The following is a 22,590-nucleotide window of genomic DNA, read 5'->3' as shown; positions in this document are numbered from 1 at the left end:
CGGTTTCTCTGTGGGGTGCTCCCCGTGCGTCCCCACCCTATTGCTGGGGGTGTGTGGTGTGGCCCCCGGTTGATACAGCCGGGCTGTGGGGCCACGAAGATGGGATGTGGGTGTGAAGCTGGTACGGGGCACCAAATTATGAGGCTGCCACAAGTTATGGGGATCCACATGTTTTGGGACCCCGAGTTTTGGGGATTCCCACATTATGGGATCCCAGATTATCGGGATCCCCGCAATATGGGACCCCAAGTTTTGGGGATCCCCTCATTATGGGACCCCACATTATGGGGATCCCTGCAATATGGGACCACAGATTATGGGGATCCCCACGTTATGGGACCCCAGGTTTTGGGGAACCCTGCATTATGGGACCCGAAGTTATGAAAAACCCCACGTTATGGGACACCAGGTTTTGGGGATCCCCACGTTATGGGACCCCAATTTATGGGGATCCCCATGTTATGGGACCCCAGGTTTTGGGGATTCCTGCATTATGGGACCCGAAGTTATGAAAATCCCCATGTTATGGGACCCCAGGTTATGGGGATCCCCGCATTATGGGGTCACCCCACAGCTGTGGGTCCCTACGGTGGGGCTGATGCCTCACAGCTCCATCACCCCATACGTGATGGAGCCCTGTACCCACCACACCCCACGACCAGTACGTGCAGCCTCAGGGCCCCCTCTACCCCCTCACACCACCCTGGAGCCCTGCGACCAAAAAAAAAACGAAGAAAGAGTTAAAAAAACCACACATATAAAAGTTGCTGAGGCAAAGAACTACAACCCCCAGCATCCCCCGCGCGGCGGGAGGGGAAGGGGGAGGGGAGGAGCGCACGCGCAGCGCGGCGGGGCGGGGCGGAGAGGCGCCTGGCGTGCTGAGCGGGCGCTGATTGGCGGAGGCAGCTGTCCGTCAAGGCCGCGTCCCGCCCCGCCCCGGCGGTGCCTGCCCGGGCTCGGCGCGCGGCGCTCGGGACCGGGAGGGGGGGGGAGGGGAGGGGGAGGGGGCACCGGGAGCCGGGTCCGGAGCCGGGCACCGGGAACCGGGAACCGGGCACCGAGAACGGGTCCGGGCTCGGGTATTCGGGGCTCGGTGGTGCCCGTACTCGGTGCCGGTAATACCGGGAAGCCCCTCCCGGTACCGGCAGCACCATGATGAAGTTTCGGTTCCGGCGGCAGGGCGCGGACCCGCACCGGGAACGGCTCCGCCACGACCTGTTCGCCTTCAGCAAGGTGCGCAGCGGGCACGGGGGGGGGAGGGGGGCACCGGGGGGGTCGGGAACCGGGGAACCGGGACCCCCCCATAACCCCCGGGACCCCCGGGACCCCCCCCATATCCTCGGGACCCCCCCCCATAATCCCCGGGACCCCCACGGGACCCCCCCGGACCCCCCCATCCAGCACCGGGAGCGCGCAGCTCCCCCCCAGGGTCCCCCTTGGGTGCTGGGTGCCGGTACCGGGACCCCCCCCCCCCCGGTGTTACCGGTGTCCCGCCGCCCTCCTCCCCCCCCCTCCGTTTTTTTTGGGGTCCCCCCGGGTTTTTGGGGTCCCCCCGTGGTTTTGGGGTCCTCCCGGTTTTTTGGGGTCCCCCTGGGTTTTTGGGGATCCCCCCCCGGCACCGTGCAGCCCCCGGAGCATCCCCGGTGCCGCCCCCCCCCCATCCCCGGTGGGGGTCCCAAGGAGGCTCTGGGGATGCTCACGGGGAGGGGGGGGGACACCCCAAAAACGCCCCCGGTAAGGGGGGGGAGGCGCTTTGTGACCCCAAACCCGGTGTCCCCCGCTGGGGACGGAGCCCCCCGGGGTGTCCCCGTTGATGCTGGGGGTGGGGGGCGCATTTTGGGGGCACCCCCATCCTTCAAACCCCAGCCCCGTGGTGCCGGGATGGGGTCGGTGACACCCCCGGGATCACCCCCGACCCCCCCGGGATGCAGCCCCATTTTTGGGGTCCCCCCTTTGCTTTCCCCAAACCCCCCAAATTTTTATTTTATATATTTTTTGGGGGGGGTCTCCGCAGCGGAAACACCACCGGGAGCAGCCCCGCTCCCCCCCCCCTCCGGCCCCATACCCGGGGGGCCGCTGCCTGCCCACCTGCCTCGCATTAAGCTCTCCTTATTTATTTATTTTTTGTCATTTTTGTCATATTTTTTTTTTATTTATTTTTTTAAATTTTTTCCCCCTTCTCTCCCAATCTGCCTCGGATTTGCAGTAATTTGGCCCAGAGCGCCCCTGGGCCGGCCGGAGCAGCCTCCTGCCGGATGCAACCCCGCTGCCTGGCGGGAGGAAGGGATGCGAAGGGGGTCCGAGGGGTTTTTTTTTTAGGATTTTTTAATTTTTGGGATTGCTGGTAGGGTTTTTCTGGGTGTTCCCAGCCAAGCACCGGGGCGCTGCAGCTTTGGGGTGGCTGCAGGGCGCACGGCGCTCACCCTACACACTTTAGGGTGCACGGGGATGGAGAGCAGGACCCAAACCCAAATTTTTTGGGGGTGTGAGAAGGCAGCGGGGTGCCCGGACCCCCGTGATCCCACCCCGGGGGCGTCGTGGAGCCCATCCCTCATTGGGATCCCCGGCGATGGGTGCGCAAAGTCACCCGCCGGCGGCCCCAGACAAAGGCAACGGGGTCGGGATCCGGCCGGGCTGGCTCCGGGAGCTTCCCCGCTGTTTGATGGGGATGGAGGGGTGTGTAGGGTTTGGGGGGGGGGGCTGCCCTAAATCCCCGGGAACCCCTCCCGAAACGGCGAGCCCGGGCACGCCGCCGTCCCCGGACTTCCTTGGGAAGGTGCCCGCGGGCGGCTCGCCGGGGACGGCTCCGCTCGCAGGTCCCGCTCGCCTGGTTCCACTGGGGGAGGGGGGGGCTGGCAGGGGATGGGGGCACCGTGGGGGATTGGGGGGGGGACCCTTTTGTAGGATTTGGGCTCCCCAAGTGCCTCGGCGTGGCGGGGAGGGGGGAAATTTGGTGGTTTTTTTTGGGGAGGTTCAATGGGGTAGGCTGATAAAACGTCGCCCGGGGCGCTGCGGGCACCGGTGGGTGTTGGGGTGATGCTGTTTGCACCGGGGGGGTTCGGGGCGAGCTGGGGGGGGTTTGGGGCGAGCTGGGGGGGGTTTGGGGTGAGCTGGGGGGGCTCCGTTTTGACCCGCTTGTCCCCGCAGACCGTGGAGCACGGCTTCCCCAGCCAGCCCAGCGCCCTGGCCTACGACCCCCGGCTGCGCGTGATGGCCATCGGCACCAAGGCGGGAGCGGTGAAGCTGTATCCTTCAGCACCGATCGGGGGGGGGTCGGGGGGGGGCATAAACACCCCCCCTCCCCATCCTCAGCCACGTCCCAACGGGGTCTGTCCGTCCGTCCGTCCGTCCGTCCAGCTGGGCTGCAGCTGCGCCGCGCCGGGGAAAGGGGGGGGGGGGTTGGAAAAGCGGCCGCGTTATCCAAAACGCACCCCCCCCCCTGCCTCGCCCTGGGGGCTCCTCCCCGTGCCCCTGCAGTCGTTTGGGAAGGAAATAGGGGAAAAAAAAAAGGGAAAAAAGGGATGTGGGGGGGGGGGAGGGAGGAAGTCCCGGGTGTTTTGCAGGGGTCCGGCCGCGCTTTGTTGCTGCTGGGGAGGCTCCAGCGGGGCCGCTGGCGGGCGGCCAGGGCTGGATGCGGCCCGCGCTCGGGGGCCCCCGCGCCGCAGGAATGCAGGGTGGGCTCCGGGGGGGGGTGGTGGCCGAGCCTGACGTTTTGGGGGCGGTTGTGGTGTTTTTTTTGGTTTGTTTTAGGGGCGGAAAGGGGTCCCGGCTGTCCTGCCTCCCCCCTGCGTAAAGATGTTGTTGTTTTTTTTTTTTCTGCCTGGGGCCGCGACGTCGCCGCTCGGCTCGGTGCTGGGTCGGGGGCTGGCCCCGGGGGGGGGATGCTTGGAGTGGGCTGGGGACCGGGCGAGGAGGAGGCCCCAGTGTCGGCTACACGGCCAGGAGCTGGCCAAACTGGTGTTACTGGTCAGTGGGGGCACCGCTGGGCGCTCCCCGGCTGGGCTGGGGGCTGCGGGGCACAGGCAGCGTGGCACCGGGGGCTGTCACCCTCTGGGGATCTGTGTCCCCCCCCACAGCTAGAGGGGAAAACGGGGATCCCAGCGCTTGCTCCCCACATCGCCTGCACGTTCTGAGCTGCTCTCGCTGCCTGCTTGCCCCTGGAGCTGCCAGCATCACATTTTGGGGTTCAGCACGGTGCCGGCTCCGGTTTGGAGCCCCCGGGGTGAGCAGGGACGGGGCGACGTCCCCCAGCCGTGGTTGATGCTGCCCCGGGGCTGCAGTTTTCCCCTTTCTCCTTGTTCCCCGCGTCCCCAGCCCGGCTGTCTGGCTCCTCCGGGATGTCCCCAGCGCCGCGGCGCCTCCAGCCCGGCCACGCCGGTGCTGCCAGACAGCTCCTGCCTGTCGGCCCGGGCAGAGCTGCTGCGCCTGTTCCCCGTGCCCAGGACAGCGTGCGGGGCACGGGGAGGCAGCGGTGTGGCTGTGTGGGGGGAGAAGAAGGGCAGGGATGTATGGAAACCACGCTGTGGGGTCTCAGCCATCCCGGTTTTGGGGTGCGGGATGCGCACGGGGCCACGCGCCGGGCATCCTGGGGGGGAGCAGCTTGGAGGTTGGCTGCTCGTGGGGGGGTGAAGCAGGGATCGGGGGGCTCCTTGCGGCTGGAGGGCCCTGTTGGGGTGCCATATGACCCCGTTAGGGTGCTGTATGGCCCCGTTAGGGTGCTATATGACCCCATTGGGGTGCCACAAGGCGCTGGAGCATCGGTGCCGGTCCTACCCCGGTTCCTGCTGAGCGGCGTCGCCGACGGAGGAGCCGGGACCAGTTGGGTGAGTGCGGCCGTGCCGGCACATACCAAACCCCACCCTGCGTGCCGGGCGGCCCCGGGGTGAGAAAGAAGGGGGTGGCGGAGGGCAGGAAGCCCGCCCGGCCCTCGTGCGCCCACCCCGAGCCTCGGAAGCGCCGGCTGCAGGCGGGAGGCACGGCAAGAGCTTGGTGCCCGTGGCCGTGCCGGGGCTGGCGGCGTCCCCGGTGTCCCCGCGGGGCCGGCTCCAAGTGGAGCAGCCGGGCTGAAGGGGAGCCCCTGGGAAAGTTGAGGGCACGAGGCCGCCGAGGGCTTTGGGGACATTGTCCGCGCCCGAGCGAGCGTGGCTAATTGGCAACGGCCCCGGCCCCGCTGCCGGCCATTTGGAGTGTAATTGGGCAGCAAAATGAGAGCGGGGAAGGGGCTCGGAGCCGCCAGGAGGGTCCCAAATCTTGGATTGGGGTGCGCAGGGCACGTCCGACCCCAAATCCGAGCGGTGGGGCCGCGGGGGTTTCCCCGCAGCATCCCCCAAACTCATTTCCCCTGGCTGAGCAGCAAATCCCCCGGCTCGCCGCCATCCGGGGCTGCTCCGGGTCCTTTTTTTTGGATTTTTTTTGTGGAGCTGGGGTGGGTTTGGGGCAGGAAGCAGGCGGGGGGGGTGCAGGGGGGGAGCTGCTGAATAAGCACCGCGCGGTGGCTGGCGCAGGAGCAGGGTTGCTCCCAGCAACACGCGAGCCGCGGGGCCGTTGCTTGGTGACCCTCGGAGAGGGCCTGGGGGACGCGGGGGGGACGCGGGGAGCGGGCTGGGGGGCGGCCAGGGCCACGGGGTGGGGGTCTGTGGGGGTCTGGGTGGGCTGAGGGGTTTAAATCGGGCTTAGATGGGGGGTTGCGGGTTGAATCGCACCCTGTGGGATTTGGGATTTGGGTGTGGGGGATTTGGGGGGGGGTTTTGGGGTGGGTTTTGCTCTTTTTGCTTCCTTAACGCCCCCCCCAGATACGGCGCACCCGGGGTGGAGCTGACGGGCTTGCACAAGGAGACGGCCACCGTCACCCAGCTGCACTTCTTGGCCGGGCAGGTAGGCGGGGGGCACTTGGGGGGGTCCTGAGGGGGGGTCTCACCGATCCGTGGCCCCCCTCGCCCACCCCGCTGTCCCCCTGCAGGGCTGGCTGCTGTCCCTGCTGGACGACAACACGCTGCACCTCTGGGAGATCTACCAGAAGGACGGCTGCTCCCACCTGGAGGAGACCCGCAGCTTCGGCCTCCCGGCGCGCCCCGGGTTCGGCACCGCTAAGTTCTCCTCCTCCACACTTTGCTGGGGTCGTGGGGGGGCTCCCAGCCTCTTTTTTTTTATCCCCCCGGGGGTGGTGACCCCGCTGTCACTGTGGGTGTTGATGCTCTTTGCGTTGGGGCGGCGGCAGGCGAGGTCTGCCAGAGTTTACACCCGGCTCCGGCGTGGTGCCGGGGTGGGGTTTGGCCGCGGCGCTGCCAGCTGCGAGGCTTTGTGCTGCTTGTTTGGCCTGGGGAGGGAGGAAAAAAAAAAAAAACCCAAACAACAACAAAAAAAAACCAGCTCGGTGGGGACGGAGCACGGCGTGGGAGCAGCTCCCGGCCTCCGGACACCTGGGGAGTGATAAGGGGAGTGATAAGGGCACCGGGCTGGGAGCGGCGCGGGGGAGCGGGCACCCAGCGAGGCAGCTCGGGTCCGTGCTGGGAAATGCAGCCCTGGGCACGGGGAGTAATTAATGGCTCAGGAATCGCCTGGTGGTGGCCAAAAAGCCCGGCTGCTGGCCCCAAGCATCGTCCCCATCCTCGTGGGCTGGCAGGGTCGGGGATGCTGGGGTGATGCCGGAGCGGGACGGAGAGATTTTAGGGTCTGCGCCCGCTGCTGACGCAGCCCCTGGTGCCCCCGCAGCTGCTCCCCCAGCATCACGAGGGTGACGGTGATCCTGCCCATGGCCCTGGGCGCCGTGGCCTGCCTGGGCACCGAGGGCGGTGCAGTTTACTTCCTCACCCTGCCCGGCCTCGTGCTGCTGGAGGACAAAACCCTCTTCCAGGACGAGATCCTACAAAGGTGAGCGCCGGCTCCGCTCCCCGAATAATTTGCCCTCCCCGGCCCCTTCCTGACCCCGTTTTCTCCCTTTTTTCTCCCCCGTGGCGCAGCGTGCCCGATGAATACCGCTGCGGGAAGGCTCTGGGGCCGGTGGAGTCCATCCAGGAGCACCCCCGTGACGCTGGCAGGCTCCTCATCGGGTACAGCCGCGGGCTGGTGGCCCTGTGGGACCAGAGCACGCGCGCCGTCCAGCACCTCTTCCTGGGGAACCAGGTACCTGGGCCGGGACAGCCTTGGGGAGGGGGTCCTGCGGGCTGTCCCCTACATTTTGAGCCCCTCGTTGTGCCTTTCTGCAGCAGCTGGAGAGCCTGGCCTGGGAGCACAGCGGGAAGAGCATCGTCAGCTCGCACAGCGACGGCGGCTACATGGTGTGGGCGGCCGGCGGCACCGGGCAGAGGACGCAGCAGCCCGTCCTCTCCACCATCCCCTACGGTGCGTGGGATCATCGTGGGGGGACCCGGGGGGCTCGTGTTGGCATCGTGACAGCGGTGGCATCTCCCTTTTGCAGGTCCCTTCCCCTGCAAAGCCATCAACAAGATCCTGTGGCGGACCTGCGAGTCGGGGTAGGCGCCGGGGACGCCGGCTGGGTGCTGGTGGTCCTCTAGGGTATAGGATCTGACCCCTCTGCTCCCCCCACACACACCCTGCAGCAACCCCTTCATCATCTTCAACGGCGGCATGCCCCGGGCCAGCTACGGCGACCGGCACTGCGTCAGCGTGCTGCAGGGCCAGACCCTCGCCACGCTGGACTTCACCTCCCGAGTCATCGACTTCTTCACCGTGCAGAACCCCGAGGTGCCCGAGGGAGGTAGGTCCCACCAGCACCGTGTTCCCCAGGCTTTGAGGGGGGGGGCTCCCCTAGCAGCATCCCTCTTTATTTTTTTATTCTTTTTTTCCTTCCCCAGGCTTCGAGAACCCCCGCGCCCTGGTGGTGCTGGTGGAGGAGGAGCTGGTGGTGATCGACCTGCAGACGCCGGGCTGGCCCACCATCCCCGCCCCGTACCTGGCCCCGCTCCACTCCTCCGCCATCACCTGCTCCTACCACATCTCCAACGTGCCCCTCAAGCTCTGGGAGAGGATCGTCAGCGTCGGGGAGCAGCAGAGCCCTCGCCTCTCCTCCGCGGTGAGTGCTGGGGACGGAGGGGACACGCACACCCCCCCTACACACCCCGAGTGCCGTGGGGTGGGCGCACGGAGCTGTGACGCTCGCTGTCACCCCCCCCTCCCAGGCTTGGCCCATCAACGGGGGGAAGAACCTGGCCCAGGAGCCCACGCAGCGAGGTCTGCTCCTCACCGGGTGAGCGCCTGCCATGGCTCTGCTGTGGAGCCCTGTGGGTGACGTGGAGGGGGCGCAGGGGGGGTTCCGAAATGCCAGGAGGGAGGAGGGGACGTCCCCAGCCCCTTCCCGTGGTGGGAGTGGGGCTGGGTGATGCTGGGGGGAAATCCACCAGGAGCTGAAGCCCACGGGGGTGCAGGGGAGCCGGGGGGGGGCAGCTGCTGGTGCTGGCTGTGCTGACAATCCCCGCTGTGTGGCTCGGTGGCCGGGCAGCAGCACGTCACCCGCTGCGTTGTCCCCTCACCCCTCCTGGCACGGCGGCCACCAGCGCACAGGCGGCTCTTGTTAACCCCCCCCCCCTTACCCCCATGGCCCCGGCAGGCACGAGGACGGCACGGTGCGGTTCTGGGACGCCTCGGGGGTGTCCCTGAAGCCTCTCTACAAGCTGGGCACCGCCGGCATCTTCCAGACTGACTGCGAGCACAACGACAGCCTCAACCAGGCGGGCGAGGAGGAGTGGCCGCCGTTCCGCAAGGTGACGTCTCGGGGGGACACCACAGGGGGGGAGATGCCGTGGTCCCCGGCTCCCCCCTGCTTCAGGGGGAGTTGCCCTCGCAGGAGCCATCCCAGCTGTGCCGTGGGGACGTGTCCCCTCGCTCGGGGCACAGCTGCTGCCTCGGGGACACAAGGGACGCTTGTTCTGCACGCCCCATCCCGTGGGGTGTTGTGGAGGGGGGGATCCCAGGGCACCGGGGACGCGTGGGGACGGAGCTGGCCCCGGGCACGCTGCCCGGTGCTGCGTGCCACCCCCGGCCCCTCTCCCCTCCCCGCAGGTGGGCTGCTTTGATCCCTACAGCGACGACCCCCGCCTGGGCATCCAGAAGATCGCTCTGTGCAAATACACGGCCAAGATGGTGGTGGCGGGCACGGCCGGCCAGGTAGGGATTAGGGGACAAAGGGACCGAGCGTGGGGTGCCCCACAGCCCCCGATGCACCCATCCTCGTGGGCAGGATCGAGGATCTTGCCCGTGGCAGCCCTCTGTGACCCCCACCGGCCGCTCGTCCCCTCCCCGCAGGTGCTGGTGATGGAGCTGAGCGACGAGAAGTCGGAGCACGCCGTCAGCGTGGCCACGGTGGACCTGCTGCAGGACCGCGAGGGCTTCACCTGGAAGGGCCACGACCGCCTGGCGCCCCGCAACGGCCCCCTCGCCTTCGCCCCCGGCTTCCAGCCCAGCGTCCTGGTGCAGTGCGTGCCCCCCGCCGCCGTCACCGCCGTCACCCTGCACTCCGAGTGGAACCTGGTGGCTTTCGGCACCAGCCACGGCTTCGGGCTCTTCGATTACCACCGGCGCAACCCGGTGCTGGCCAGGTAGCTCTATGGGATGTTGTGGGGGGGGGATATGCTCGGGGTTGGGGACCCTATAGAGGGGTCTGGGTGCTGAGCAGTTGGTGCCGCAGGTGTACGCTGCACCCCAACGACTCGCTGGCCATGGAGGGGCCCCTGTCCCGCGTCAAGTCCCTGAAGAAGTCCCTGCGCCAGTCCTTCCGCCGCATCCGCAAGAGCAGGGTGTCGGGCAAGAAGAGGCTCAACCCCGGCAGCCCCTCCAGCAAGGTGGGCGCAGAGCGGGGCCGGCTCCTCGCCTCCCCATTTTCCCCCCCCCCCCAACTCCCTGTACGTGTGGGGTGGGGGCTCCTGACCCCCGTTCCCTTTACCCCCTCCCCACCTCGCAAGGTGCAGGAGGCCAACGCGCAGCTGGCGGAGCAGGCGGGCCCCCCCGAGGTGGAGATGACCCCGGTGCAGAGGCGGATCGAGCCCCGCTCGGCCGACGACTCGCTCTCCGGCGTGGTGCGCTGCCTCTACTTCGCCGACACCTTCCTGCGGGACGGTGAGAGCCCCGTGCACGTCCCCTCCTGCAGCCCTGGCGTGGGGAGAGAGAGAGAGAGAGAGTAGGGGGATCCTCACGCTGCTGCTGCTTCTCCTCCCGTCCCGCAGCCGCCCACCACGGCCCCACGATGTGGGCAGGGACCAACTCGGGCTCGGTGTTCGCCTACGCCCTGGAGGTGCCGTCGCAGGAGAAGTTTTCGGAGCGGGCGGTGGAGGCGGTGCTGGGCAAGGAGATCCAACTGATGCACCGGGCGCCCGTGGTGGCCATCGCCGTGCTGGACGGCCGGGGGAACCCCCTGCCCGAGCCCTACGAGGTGTCACGGGACCTGGCCAAGGCCCCCGACATGCAGGGCAGCCACTCCATGCTCATCTCCTCGGAGGAGCAGTTCAAGGTGAGGCTGCGCGCCCCGCCACATCCCGTGTCCCCTCTGGGCGTTCCCATCCAGGCTGGAGCTTGGAAAAGCAACCAGGGTGGGGGTGACCGAAGGGTTGGGGTGGTTCTTGGGGGCTCACTGCCCTTTGAGGAAGGCTTTGGGGCAGAAGGAGGGCGTTCCACCACCTCCTGCACCCCCGGGGGGTTCCCGTCCCTGCGGCACCCTCCTCCTCTCGCCCTCCCCAGGTCTTCACGCTGCCCAAAGTGAGCGCCAAGACCAAGTTCAAGCTGACGGCCCACGAGGGCTGCCGGGTTCGCAAGGTGGCCCTGGTGAGCCTGGCGAGCGCCGGCCCCGAGGAACGGGTGGAGAACTGCCTGGCCTGCCTCACCAACCTGGGCGACATCCACATCTTCACCGTGCCCAGCCTGCGGCCCCAGGTGCACTACGGCTGCATCCGCAAGGAGGACATCAGCGGCATCGCCTCCTGCGTCTTCACCAAGCACGGCCAAGGTGAGGGGCCGGCTCCCCATCATCCCCACCTTTTTTTTTCCTCCTGGGGGGTCCCTGATGATCCCTTTCACCCTCCCCCGAACACCCTGCAGGTTTCTACCTGATCTCGCCCTCCGAGTTCGAGCGCTTCTCGCTGAGCGCCAGGAACGTGACGGAGCCGCTGTGCTGCCTGGAGGTCTCCCGGCTGCAGGACACCTCCTGCCTCAGGTGGGCTGTGCCGGGGGCTCACCGCAACCCCGGGGGCTCGTTGTGTCCCCCCCCCCGGTGCCACCAGCACCAACCTCTCCCCGTGTTTCCTTCCAGCAACTCCACGGCGACGCCGAAGCTGCCGCAAGCCAACGGCACCCACGTCCCGCACAGCCCCGAGGCCAACCACTCCCCCTCCGACAGTGACAGTGAGTGACGAGGGGATGTGGGGGGTGTTTGTAGGTGGGGGGGGGTTAATATTTTGGGGTTGGGCATCTCCATCCCTCCCTGTGGCTCCCTAGGGTCCCCCGAGGAGCACCAGGCCTCCTTCTCGCCCGGCCCCGTCGACTCGCCCAACAGCAGCATGGAGAACCCGCTGGACACCACCGGGGACATCACGGTGGAAGAAGTGAAGGATTTCCTGGCGTGAGTTCAGAGCCAGGGGGGGGAACGGGAGGAGCGTGGGGGTGCTGCTGTCAGCTGGGGGGGGGGGCACCAGGCTCATCTCAGCCCGCTCTGCCCCCAGGTCCTCGGAGGAGGCGGAGAGGAACATGAGGAACGCCAGCGAGGACGAGGCGCGGCCCCCCGGCATCCTCATCAAATGAGGTGGGTGGTGGGGCCGTGCCTTTGAGGTTGGGGGGGGGAGGAAATGCAGCTCTGGCTGCCCCCCCCTTGCAGCATTTAGGGCTGGGCCCCCCCCGTGCCGTGCCCTGGTGCCCTCATGGAGCAGGGAGCACGTGGCCACGGGGCCGATGCGTGCCCAAGGCGCTTCCCCTGCCCAAAACGGGTGGGGAGCAGCAGCTCCAGCCCCCCCACACCCCATTTTGCCCCCCCCCACCACCCCATTTTACCCCCCCACACCTACTCCATCCCCCCCCACGTCACCCAGGGTCTCCCCCAGCCTTTTAACCTGTCTCTTCCCCCCCCAGGCATCGCCGGTGCCCGCGGCCTCCCCGGCCCCTCTCAGCGCTCGGCTTCCCGGGACGCGCGGCTCGACTGGACCCCCCCGGCCCCCCCCAGCGTAACGTAGACTCGTCTCCTCTCTAACATCCACGCCGGCGCTCCCCCTGCGCCCCCCTGCCCGGCTGCTGGCCCTGGAGCCCCCCCTTTGGCTGGGGGGGGGGGGGCAGCAGGGGGGGGCCCACGTTGCACAAACTCTTCCCGGGGAAGATTTACGAATTTATTTTTTTTTTTTTCCTACACGGTCGGGTTGGAGCTGGCCCCTGCTCCAGAGCCCCTTCTTCCTTTGGGGGGGGGGGGGATGCTGCTGCCTCACGGTGTGTGTGTGTGTGGGGGGGGCCCTGGTGGTTTTTTGCCACCCCCCTCCCAACCCGCAGCCACCTCCTCCCGGGTTTGGTCCCTTGGGGAGGCCCCCCCGGACCCCTCGTCTCTGTTTACATGCCCGGCTCCCTGCAGTTTACAGCCCCCTCCTCTGTGTGCTGGGGGAAAGGGGGGGGCCCTGGGGACCCCCCCCATTTATTCCCCTGCCTCTCCCCGAGTGGCCTGAGGGGGGGGGTGGGATGGAGATTTGGGGGGGGTCACAGGTGGCCTTTTTTCTCTTGGTGGCGTCTCCAAGGGCTATTCTCCAGGCTGGGCCCCCCCCTTCCTGACACTAATTCCTGCCACGGGGGGGGGTTTGGGATGGGATCACGTTTTTGGGGGGGGTGAGGTCAGCCCCCCCGCCCTCTCCCCGGGGGTGTCACTGTGCCAAATCCCTGCCGGGCTCCTCGGATTTTGGGGATCCGTGGGGTTTGCCCCCGCTCCTCTTTCCTGTGCCCCCCCCCTCCCCAAATTCTCTCTTACGGTACGTGTCTGGCCTCGGCGGGGGGGGGGCCAGGGGAGGCAGCCATGCCCCGGGCCCTGTCGGGGGTTCGGGGCTGTAGTGTCCCTGGTAGAAACCCCCCCCCCACTCCAAAACCCCCCCCCACCTCCTCCTTTTTTTTGGTAAGATGAATTTAGCATTGTTTAGTTATTAAAAATACTGGTTTTTAATATTGAAAATAAAAGCATTTAATATCAACTGCCAGGCTGGGGGTGTCTTGGGGGGGGGGGGGCTTGGCTGCCTGGGGATGGGGTGGGGGGGTTTTGGGGGGCTCAAGGGGGGCGCAGTGAGAGCCTGGCACAGCGGGCGGTGACAAGTGCAGCCTTTATTGATACCACACCAAGGGGCTGCCCCCCCCTCGAAGCCGGGGGGGCGGCCCCCCATCTCCTCAGGACAACAAAAAGGGGGGGGGGGAGCCCCTCGCTGCCCCCCCCCCCCGGTGCTCTTCAGCAAAGCTAAAAGGGGGTCCCCAACGCGCGGGGAGCTCGGGGACCCTCCGTGCGCCCCCCGTAGCGGGATGGGAGGGGACGGGGACAGCCCCGTGCTGCCCCCCCCTGGCTGAAGCAGGCTTGGGGGGGGGTCGGGGGGGTCCCCAGGCTTTAGGCAGGCGGCTTGCGGAAGGCGCTCCAGGCGTGGAAGCAGCGGGTGAAGGGCCAGGGCTCGTTGCCTTTCCGCACCAGCCGCAGCTTGCGGGGCCGCGCGGGGTCCTTGGAGCGCATGTGCTGGATGTAGACCTAGGGCAGAGCACGGCACGGCTGTCCCTGGGGGTCCTGGGGGGGTGTTTTGGGGGGTCCCTGCCCCCCCCCCCCTTTTAGGGTGCCAAATGCTGCCCCCGAGCAGCTCGCTGGGCCCTACCTGGCAGGCTTTGAGGCTCAGCTTGATCTCCACCTGGCTGGTCTGGGTGCCCACCCACATGTAGACCTGCAGGAGGGGCGCACAAATCAGGATCCAGCCCCCCTCCCCTCCCCGAGTGTCCCTTGACCTTGGGGGGGGGGTCCCCAAGACCCCCAGCTCACCTCCTGCCCGTTGTCCAGCAGCATGATGTCGTCGTCGGCCAGGTCGTCCTGGCAGAAATCGGAGCACTTCTCGGACACGGCGAAATAACCCTTCTCGTTGGAGCACCTGCGGAGACCCCGTTAGCACCCCCAGAGAACCAATTTCACCCACGGGATGCCCCAAAATGGGCACAGCTGGGGAAGGGGCTCGCCCCAAACCCCACCCCCCCCCTCCAGGACCCACCTGAAGAGCCGGGAGTGCTTCATGTACTCGGCATCCTCATCGTAGGGCTTCTGGCTCCCGATGCCCACCCAGAAGAAGTTTTCGGGCTCCTCTCCCTCGTTGATCACCTGCGGGAGGGCAGGGGCAGGGCTGAGCCCCCCCAGCCCTCGGTAGGTTGGTGCTGAGCCCCCCCCCGAGCCTCCCAAAATCCCCTCCTCACCTGCTTGCTGTAGGAATCGTCGAACATTTGGTTCATGATGTCCTCGGCCAGCTTGGCCTCGTCGGGGTCGGCTGCGCGGCCCACCCAGGTGTAGACGATGCCCTGGTTGTCCGTGCTCTCAAAGGGGACCTGGGGGCAGCGGGGCAAGCTCAGGGCTGCCCGGGGGGGGACACAAGGGACCCCATAACCCCCCCCGATGCCACCAGGAGGTACCTTGAGGATGAAGCAGAACTCGGAGTTGAGCAGCCCGGCGTCGGTGTTGATTTGGATGCACCTGGGTGAGGAGCGCAAGAGGGGGCTCAGCGGGTGCTCGGGGGGGGCTGTGCCTATCCGTACGCCCCCAGGCAGCACCCATGGGTGCCACCCGGCCCCCCCCAGGGGCTGTTGGGGGGGCTGACCTGGTGCAGAGGGCCCCGCCGTTGGTGCGGATGTGGTAGAGGCTGGGCTGCGGCGGGCTGGCCTTCTCCTTCCTCTTGCCCCGGTGGATGACGAAGCGCCGCTTGAAGTGCGAGAGGAACTTGGGGTTCTCCTGCTGCTGCGTCATGCGCACCACCTGCACGGGGAGTTGGGGACACGAGGGGCGTGGGGTGACCCCAAAAAACAGCCCCAATACCCGGCTGTGGGCTGCCGGGCCCATCCTGTGTGTGTGTGTGTGTGTGTGTCCCCCTTGGCGCAGGGCTCACCTCCAGCTTGCCGGGGAAGAGGCTCTCAAATTTCTTCTGCAGGCTGAAGGTGAAGGTGAGCCAGCCCATGTTGGAGGCCTCGCGGCCCTGCCAGAAGTAGACGATGCACTGGAAGTCTTCCTCGGGCTGCTTCTCCTCGTCCTCCTCCTCGCCCTCCTCCTCCCCTTTGCCGTCGCCCTTCTTCTTCTTCTCCTCCTCCTCCTCGTACTCCACCGGCACCCAGTACCTGAGGGCAGGGGCAGGGGGTTGCAGAGGGGATTTGGGGAGGATTTGGGGGGGGATTCGGGGGCTTCACGGAGGGGCCAAGCCGGGCGTTACCTGCAGAGGAAGACGTAGCAGTCGTGGGTGTGGAAGTGGCCGAACTCCTCCTCGGGCAGCCGGGCGAATTTCTTGCCCTCCAGCACGAAGCCCTCCATGCCGTCCAGGTCCTCGTTCCACTCCTCCATCAGCTGCTCCGCCTGCGGCCCCCCAAAAAACTCGCTCAGCCCCCAACCCTATTCCTGGGGGACGTTTTTTTGGGGGCGAGGACGGACACAGGGGGGCAGCCCCCTCGGTCCTACCTCGCTCAGGGGCATGGGGGGCTGGCGGGGCAGGAAGAGGGCGGTGAGGTCGGCCTTCATCTGGTCCTTCTTCTCAGCGTCCTTGCGGACCTTGCCGGCGAGCCCCCCGTCCTGCAGCACCGTCTCGGCGTTGCGGGTGTAGTCCACGCGCAGGACGTCGTCCCAGTTCTTGAACTTGGACTTGAACACCTTAACCGGGGGTGTAGGATGAGGAAAAGGGGAACGGCCCTTTCCCTAGCATCCCCCTCCTCTCCCTGGGCTCCGTGTCCCTCTCACCTGGCACTCGGTGCCCTCCAGGTTGCGGGTGACCATGGCGTGACGGGGCCGGTGCAGCATCCCGCACAGCTCCTGGCTCAGCTTCAGCGCCGCCGCCCGCACCAGCCGCGAGGATTTCCTCCCGATCCAGATGAAGACGTCGGACCAGCAGTCCAGGATGTACACGTTCTTGGTGTCCAGCAGGCTCTGCAGCTGGAGGACCCACGGGGGAAAAAGGGGTCAGCACCCTCCCCGTATTTCGCGCCGGGGTCCCCGCTGCCCCAATCTGCCTCTGTGCCGCTATGGGGGCGCGAAACCGGTCTCACTGGTCAAACTGGGAGAGCCTCCCCGCCCCGTCCCGCTCCTACCAGGCGCATCTCCGGCAGCAGGTCGGCCTTCAGCCTCTTCTTGTGCTCCACCGACAGCTTGTAGTTGATTTGGGGCAGCTCCAGGTAGCCCAGCCCCAGCCCCACCTGCGCAGGGGAAGGGGCAGGGGTGAGGGCGGCCGCGGCACCACCACGGACCCCGGGGTTGGGGGCACCTCACCTTGTACAGCTTGGGTTTGTGGGGCTGGAAATCATCGGGGACGCAGGGCCGGATCTCCTCGGGCTGCCCCCCCAGCACCTCCCAGAATTCGGGGGTCTCCTGGCCCTGGCTGAGCAGCGTGATCTCCGCCTTGCCCTTGCGCTCGTTCTTGTTGATCTTCTCGGCGAAGAGCCTGCGGCAGGGACCGGGTGAGGTGGCAGGATGGGGTGAGGTGGTGGGCTCGCCCCCCCCCCTACACCCCTGGGACCCCAAGCAGCCCTACCTGGCCTTGGTGGTGCTGCTGAGCGTGGCCTGGCTCCCCCGCCACACAAAGAGGTCGAGGCCGTGGTCCAGGAGGAATACAAAGCTGGAGGGGCGCACGAAACCAGGTCAGGAGGAGGCAGTGGGGGGTGTCCCAACGCCCTCCCCACCCTTGTGGGGCTGGGGTCTGTGGCTGGCGGGGCTGCCAAGCAGGATTTGGACCCGCATCCTTGCAAAAAAGGCGCTGACACAGCCAATTCCCACCCCAAAGCTGCAGCCACGAGGTCTCGGCCAGACCCTGCCGCCTTCCCAACGCCCCCCCACTATGGGGACCCCACACCCTGCTCACCGGGGGTCCAGCGACGTCCCTTTCAGCGCCACGGGCTCCAGCTTGACGTTCTTCTTCCCGTAGACACGGTACAGCCTCGAGGAGAGGTGGGTGAGTGAGACGGGGCCGTGCCAGCCCCCCCCCCAGTGCCCCAAAACCGCCCGTCCCCGGCGCTACCTGGTGACGTACTGCGTGTCCTCCACCGTGAAGAAGCCGCTGGCCGTGCCGCCCTCGATGTAGGAGATGTCGTTGTCAAAAACCTAAAAGAAAGGAGGCGGTGAGGGTGGGAGATGAAGGGTTGGGGGGGCTCCGAGCCCAGGGTTGGCCCCACCTGGAGGAATTCGTCGCTCTCGTCGCCCATCTCCTCCCGCACGCTGCGGCACTCGGCGCCCAGGTAATTGCGCAGGTTGACGGCGTGGATGGCGGAGCAGGCCTTCTTGTCCAGCGTGGCCTCCTGCCCGATCCAGTAGTAGATCTCCCAGTTGAGGGAGCCGTTCTCATCCAGGAAGGTCTGCGGAGGGACGGGGAGGGGTGAGATGGGTCGGCCACGGTCCCCGTTTGGGGACGCGGAGGGGTCCCTGGGTCCTCCCTGGGTACCTTGAGCACGATGTAGCAGTCGGCCTCGTAGAACTTGCCGTGGAAAGCCTCGTCCACCAGCGTGGGCACGAAGTTCTCGATCTGCCAGACGCAGAGGCCGGGCAGCTGCCCCACGTCCTCGCTGAAGAACTCGGAGTAGTCCAACTGGGGCTTCTCCAAGCCCTGGTCCCAGCGGCGAGCCTTCAGGTCCGGCGCCTTCGCCTCTCCGCTCTCCTGCGGGGACGAGGAGGGGGTCACCACGCTGCCGGGCACCCCGGGAGGGGCTGGGACCCTTCTCCTCGCCCTCCATACCTCTATCTTCTTGTTTTTTTCCTGCGCCACGTCCGACATCCCCTTCAGCACCTGCTTGGCTTGGTCGTCCTGGGCAGAGTCCTTGCGCCGCCGCAGCCGCATCTTGCGGGCCAGGGGGTCCTTGGTGCCGCTCCCTGGGGGCATGGGGATGGGGTAAGAGGCAGCCGGGACCCCCCCCAAAATCCCAGCACGGGGCAGGTTATGGGGTGAGGCTGCTTCCCAAGGGGTTGCCACCTTCTCTGCCCCACTTGCCTGCCGCAGCAGCCGCCACGGTGGCTGGGGAAGCCCCGGCCAGGCGGAGCTGGTTCTGCAGGGAGAAGTCGATGTTGTACCACTCCGCTGCCCGGTCCGCTGGCTTCGGGGGCATCACCAGGTTGGGGTTCTCGCGCACGTCCAGGACCTGCCGAGGACATGGGGGGGCAGAGCTCGGTGCTCTGAAGCAATGGGGTGGGTAAAAGGAGTCCCGAATCCACCAGGCGCCCGGGCTGAGCCGCTTTGCGCCGTCGACCCCAAAAACGCCGTGCCCTCCCGTCACCCCATCCCACCCCACAACGGGGCTGCGGTGGGTCGTGGGGTCTCACCTCCACCTCCGTCAGGAAGTGGATGGCCTCCGGCAGCGTCACCAGGCGGTTCTTGTTCAGCACCAGCTTCCTCAGCTTCGTGCACCTGCGGGACGCGGAGACGCTGAGCCCGGGGCGCACGTCCCCCGGGACCCTCTGTGCCCCCTCCCGGGGGTTGTCCCCACCTGCAGAGGCTCTCGGGGATGAGCTCCAGGTTGTTGTTGGCTGCCATGAACTCCTCCAGGCTGGCGAGCTTGCCGATGCCCGAGGGGATCCCGTCGAAGTCCAGCTTGTTGGAATTCAGGTAGAGCTTCTTCAGCTTGGTCAGCTTGCAGATGGCAGACTGGGGAAGGAGGAGGCGGCGGGGTGAGGGACGGGGACACCAAAAGAAGGGACAGGGACGTGGAAAAGGGGTCAGGGGCACTCACGGGCAGGGAGGTGAGCTGGTTTCGGGACAGGTTGAGGGTCTCCAGCTGGACCCACTGGTCGATGCAGAGGGACAGCTCCGCGATCTGGTTGCTGCTCAGGTTGAGGCGCCGCAGGCTGCCCAGGGTGTAGAGGCACTCGGGGACGCGGCTCAGGTCGTTGCAGGACAGATCCACGTCTAGGGGGGGATAAAAAAGGGATGGAGACCCCGGCAGGACCCCCGGGGAGGGAATCAGAGCCCTAACAAGGGCAAGCAGCCCCACCTGCCAGGTTGGCCAGGCCCTCGAGGCTGGTGGGCAGGTTGCTCTGCGTGCGCTGCGTGTTCCTCAGGTGCAGGGTCTGCAGGGCCGTCAGCGCCGGGAGCTGCCTGCGGGACACAGAGGGGACACGGGGCAGGGATGGCACCGAGGCAGGGCTCAGCACAAGCCCCGAAATTGTGGGATCCAGCCCCCCTCCCCCAAAAAAATACGGGGCCGTACCGGAGCTGCGCGTGCAGCAGGGGGTTGTCGTTGAGGATGAGGGTCTGGAGGTGCACCAGGCGCCGCATCTGCGGGGGGAGGCTCTCCAGCTTGTTGTTGCTCAGGTCGAGGTACAGCAGGTCCGTTAGGTTGATGAAGAGCTGGTTGGGGATGGCCTCGATGCTGCGGGGACACGGGGACATTCGGGGTGACCCCAGGATCTGGAACCAACCCCGGATCTGATCCGAGCAGGGAGACCCGGAGCGAGGCGGGGTGAGGGATGGAGGGGGCCCATTTTTGGGGATTTTGGGGAGCCCAGCGCAGCCCCACCTGTTGTGGCCGAGGTTTAGGACCAGCATGTTCTTGGCGTTCTCCAGCTCCCGGGGGCACTCCGTCAGCTGGTTGTAGCTCAGGTCCTGGGGGAGCAAAGGCAGCGGGGTGGGGTGGGTGCCCCCCGTCCCACCACCGCCACCACCACCCAACCCCGAGGACAGGGAGCATCCCGGGGACCACGCTGCAACGGGGATGCCCCTCAGCCCCACTGCGCTCCCCAAAAGGGCACGAGGGGCTGCTGAGGGGTGGGAGCAGCACCGGGAGCTGCTGTCAGCCCCGGGGAAGGGCGGCGTGGGGGGGGCTCTGCGCCTACCAGCACCGAGAGGTCGTCCAGCTGGAAGATGTCATCGGGGACTCCCGAGTTCTTCAGGCTGTTGGCACGAGCCACGATGGCCTTGGAAGGGGAAAGAAGGGTTGCTGCAGCCTCCGGCAGGGCTGGGGATGGGTTTTGTGCGCCCCCAAAGCACCGGGGGGTGGCTGAGAGGTGCCTGGGGGACACCAGGGACACTCACCCGCAGGCAGGGCAGGCCGGAGAGCTCGCCGTGGAGCGTGGTGAGGTTGTTGTGGCTCACGGAGAGGTGCTCCTGCGGGGAGTTGGGGGGGGGGAAAAAAGGGCTGAGCCCTCCGGGGCTTGGTCACCTGCAGCCCCCCAAACCCAGCCCCCGATTCCTGGACGCGCTTTGCACGGGGTGATGCAGAAAGGGGCAGACAAAGGGGTGGCAGCGAGGCAGGAGGAGGACCCCGGGGAAGCTTTGCTCCCCCCCGAGCATCACAAACACCGCTCAGAGCCCCAGGCACCCCCAGCACGGTGCCGAGGGCTCGGGGCTGTGTTTAAGGCACCCTCCTCGGCTGGCACCGACCCAGCGGTGGCCGTGACGTGGCCAAGGCACAGCTCAGCCACGAGCCACACCAAGGGCCCGCTCACACCAAAAACGAGCCACCCAAAAAACAAAGCCCGGCAGCTGCTGCCTAATGCTTTTTTTTTTTTTTGCTAGAAGATAAAAGGGCCAAAAAAACCCATAAGGCTCCCCCCTTCCCTTTTATTTAAGGGCAGAGGAGCTCTGAGCGGGGTTTCTGCTCTGGATTGCTACAAAACCAAGGCGCGACCCCGCACGGATCAGCCTCGGCCCCGCTCCCAACACCTCCCGCATCCGATTTCAGGCACGCGCCGCAGCTCAGCCCTATTATTAGAGGTGCCATGGGGGCGATGAGCCCCGGCCCCCCGGCCTCTCACCAGCTTCTGGAGGGCGGCGAGCTCCTCGGGCAGGTAGCAGAGCCCTGTGCGGTTCAGCTTCAGCCAGCGCAGGCTGCTCATCGCCTTCACGTGCTCCGGGAAGTAGCCACCCTACAGGGAGCGGGACGGTGAGAGAGCTGCCTGCCCCATGGGGTTTATGGGGACACCCCGCTTTGGCCCTAGGGTGGTGGGGGGAGGCTGGGATTGATCAGCCCTGTGGGATTTGGGAGCCAGGATCACCCAGCCCTGTGGGATTACCCAGTCCTATGGGATTGGGATTTGGCGGGCCGGGATCACCCAGCCCTATGGGATCGGGATCTGGGGGCTGTCACTGCCCAGCCCTACGGGATTGGGATCTGGGGGCTGTCACTGCCCAGCCCTACAGGATCAGGAGCCAGGGGGTGGGATCATCCAGCCCTATGGGATCTGGACCCAGGGACCACAATTGACCAGCTATATGGCGCTGGGACATGGGGGCTGTGATCACACAGCCCTATGGGACCAGGGGACCAGGATCACCCAGCCCTATGGGACTGAGATCTGGGAGCTGTGATCGTCCAGCCCTTTGGGATTGGGACCTGGGTGTCTGAGATCATCCAACCCTATGGGATCAGGACCCGGGGGATGAGATCACCCAGCCCTTTGGGACCTGGGGGCTGAGATCACCCAGCGCTTTGGGATCAGGATCCAGGGGCCACGGTCACCCAGCCCTATGGTATTGGGACCCAGGGGATGTGATTGCCCAGCTCATTGGGATCAGGATCTGCAGTCTGGGATCACCCAGCCCTATGGGATGGGGACGTAGGGACTGTGATCGCCCAGCCCTACGGGACCCAGGGGCCTGTATCACCCAGCCCTACAGGATTGGGACCCGGGACTGGGATCTCCCAGCCCTATGGGATTGGGACCCGGGACTGGGATCTCCCAGCCCTATGGGGTCACCCAGCCCTATGGGATAAGGACCTGGGTCTGGGATCACCCAGGCCTATGGGGTCACCCAGTCCTATGGGGTCACCCAGCCCTATGGGATCAGGTCCCAGGACTGGGATCGCCCAGCCCTATGGGATCTCCCAGCCCTATAGGATCGGGACCCGGAACCTGGGATCACCCAGGCCTATGGGGTCACCCAGCCCTATGGAATCGGTCCCATCCCTATGGGGTCACCCAGCCCTATGGGATCAGGACCCGGAACTGGGATCTCCCATCCCTATGGGGTCACCCAGCCTTATGGGATCGGCACCACCCCCGCTCCCTCCCAGCCCTCCAGGCCCTACTCCCTCCACCCCTCCGTGCCCCACCCGGTGCAGCCCACCCCCCCCGAACCCCTCCGTGCCCCAAACCCCCAGCACCGCCCCCCCCACCCCATCACCGCCCCCCCCACCCCACCACCGCCACCGGGGGGACCCCTCCCGGTACCCGGGGCCGGGCACCCCGGGGCCTGGCGGTACCCTGCGAGCCGGCCCCGGGGGCAAGGAGCGGGACCGGGGCCGTGCTCCCCCCGTTGCCCCCCGCACCTTGAAGTCGTTGCCGCTGAGGTCGACGCCGCGCACGAAGGGCAGGACCCCGGTGGCCGCCATGGCGGCGTTGGGGCGGAGCGGGCGGGCGCTAGGACCCGGGAGCGGGGGAAGCGGCCGCTCGCCCTCGGCTCCCTCGGGTTCCCGCCCCCAGGCGGTGACGTC

General features: G+C 67.1%; 2 protein-coding genes across 3 annotated transcripts; one reads left to right on the top strand and one right to left on the bottom strand.

Annotated features, from left to right (window-relative positions):
* The first annotated feature begins 999 nt into the window (after positions 1–999).
* LLGL1 (LLGL scribble cell polarity complex component 1) lies at positions 1,000–13,160 on the top strand. Of its 2 annotated transcripts, none has more exons than XM_084536414.1 (23): positions 1,000–1,233; positions 3,148–3,245; positions 5,793–5,874; positions 5,960–6,075; positions 6,712–6,870; positions 6,960–7,122; positions 7,206–7,341; positions 7,418–7,472; positions 7,560–7,717; positions 7,815–8,032; positions 8,139–8,206; positions 8,567–8,720; positions 9,019–9,123; positions 9,262–9,554; positions 9,644–9,797; positions 9,924–10,071; positions 10,179–10,462; positions 10,690–10,954; positions 11,047–11,161; positions 11,258–11,349; positions 11,443–11,566; positions 11,667–11,746; positions 12,070–13,160. In XM_084536414.1, exons 1-22 carry the CDS (start codon positions 1,153–1,155, stop codon positions 11,743–11,745), a joined length of 3,147 nt encoding a protein of 1,048 aa, XP_084392540.1. In that variant the 5' UTR covers positions 1,000–1,152; the 3' UTR covers position 11,746; positions 12,070–13,160. The 2 variants fall into 2 exon arrangements, with proteins under 2 accessions (XP_084392540.1, XP_084392539.1); XM_084536413.1 differs by having other exon boundaries at positions 9,918–10,071.
* On the bottom strand, positions 13,102–22,557 carry FLII (FLII actin remodeling protein). Its single transcript, XM_084536412.1, has 30 exons — positions 22,426–22,557; positions 20,912–21,022; positions 20,190–20,261; positions 19,991–20,071; positions 19,675–19,760; positions 19,366–19,527; positions 19,150–19,253; positions 18,889–19,064; positions 18,646–18,803; positions 18,482–18,566; positions 18,149–18,300; positions 17,901–18,030; positions 17,610–17,822; positions 17,344–17,523; positions 17,190–17,272; positions 17,034–17,108; positions 16,707–16,790; positions 16,445–16,616; positions 16,267–16,371; positions 15,920–16,111; positions 15,644–15,832; positions 15,402–15,541; positions 15,084–15,309; positions 14,799–14,953; positions 14,614–14,674; positions 14,401–14,529; positions 14,202–14,308; positions 13,979–14,084; positions 13,818–13,883; positions 13,102–13,696 (listed from the first exon to the last, which is right to left on the bottom strand). Exons 1-30 carry the CDS (start codon positions 22,486–22,488, stop codon positions 13,562–13,564), a joined length of 3,798 nt encoding a protein of 1,265 aa, XP_084392538.1. The 5' UTR covers positions 22,489–22,557; the 3' UTR covers positions 13,102–13,561.
* Between the last annotated feature and the right edge of the window lie 33 nt (positions 22,558–22,590).

Source organism: Aythya ferina (assembly GCF_964211825.1).
Source record: "Aythya ferina genome assembly, chromosome: 15".
NCBI lineage: Eukaryota > Metazoa > Chordata > Aves > Anseriformes > Anatidae > Aythya > Aythya ferina.
This window is presented reverse-complemented; position numbering and strand designations above follow the sequence as displayed.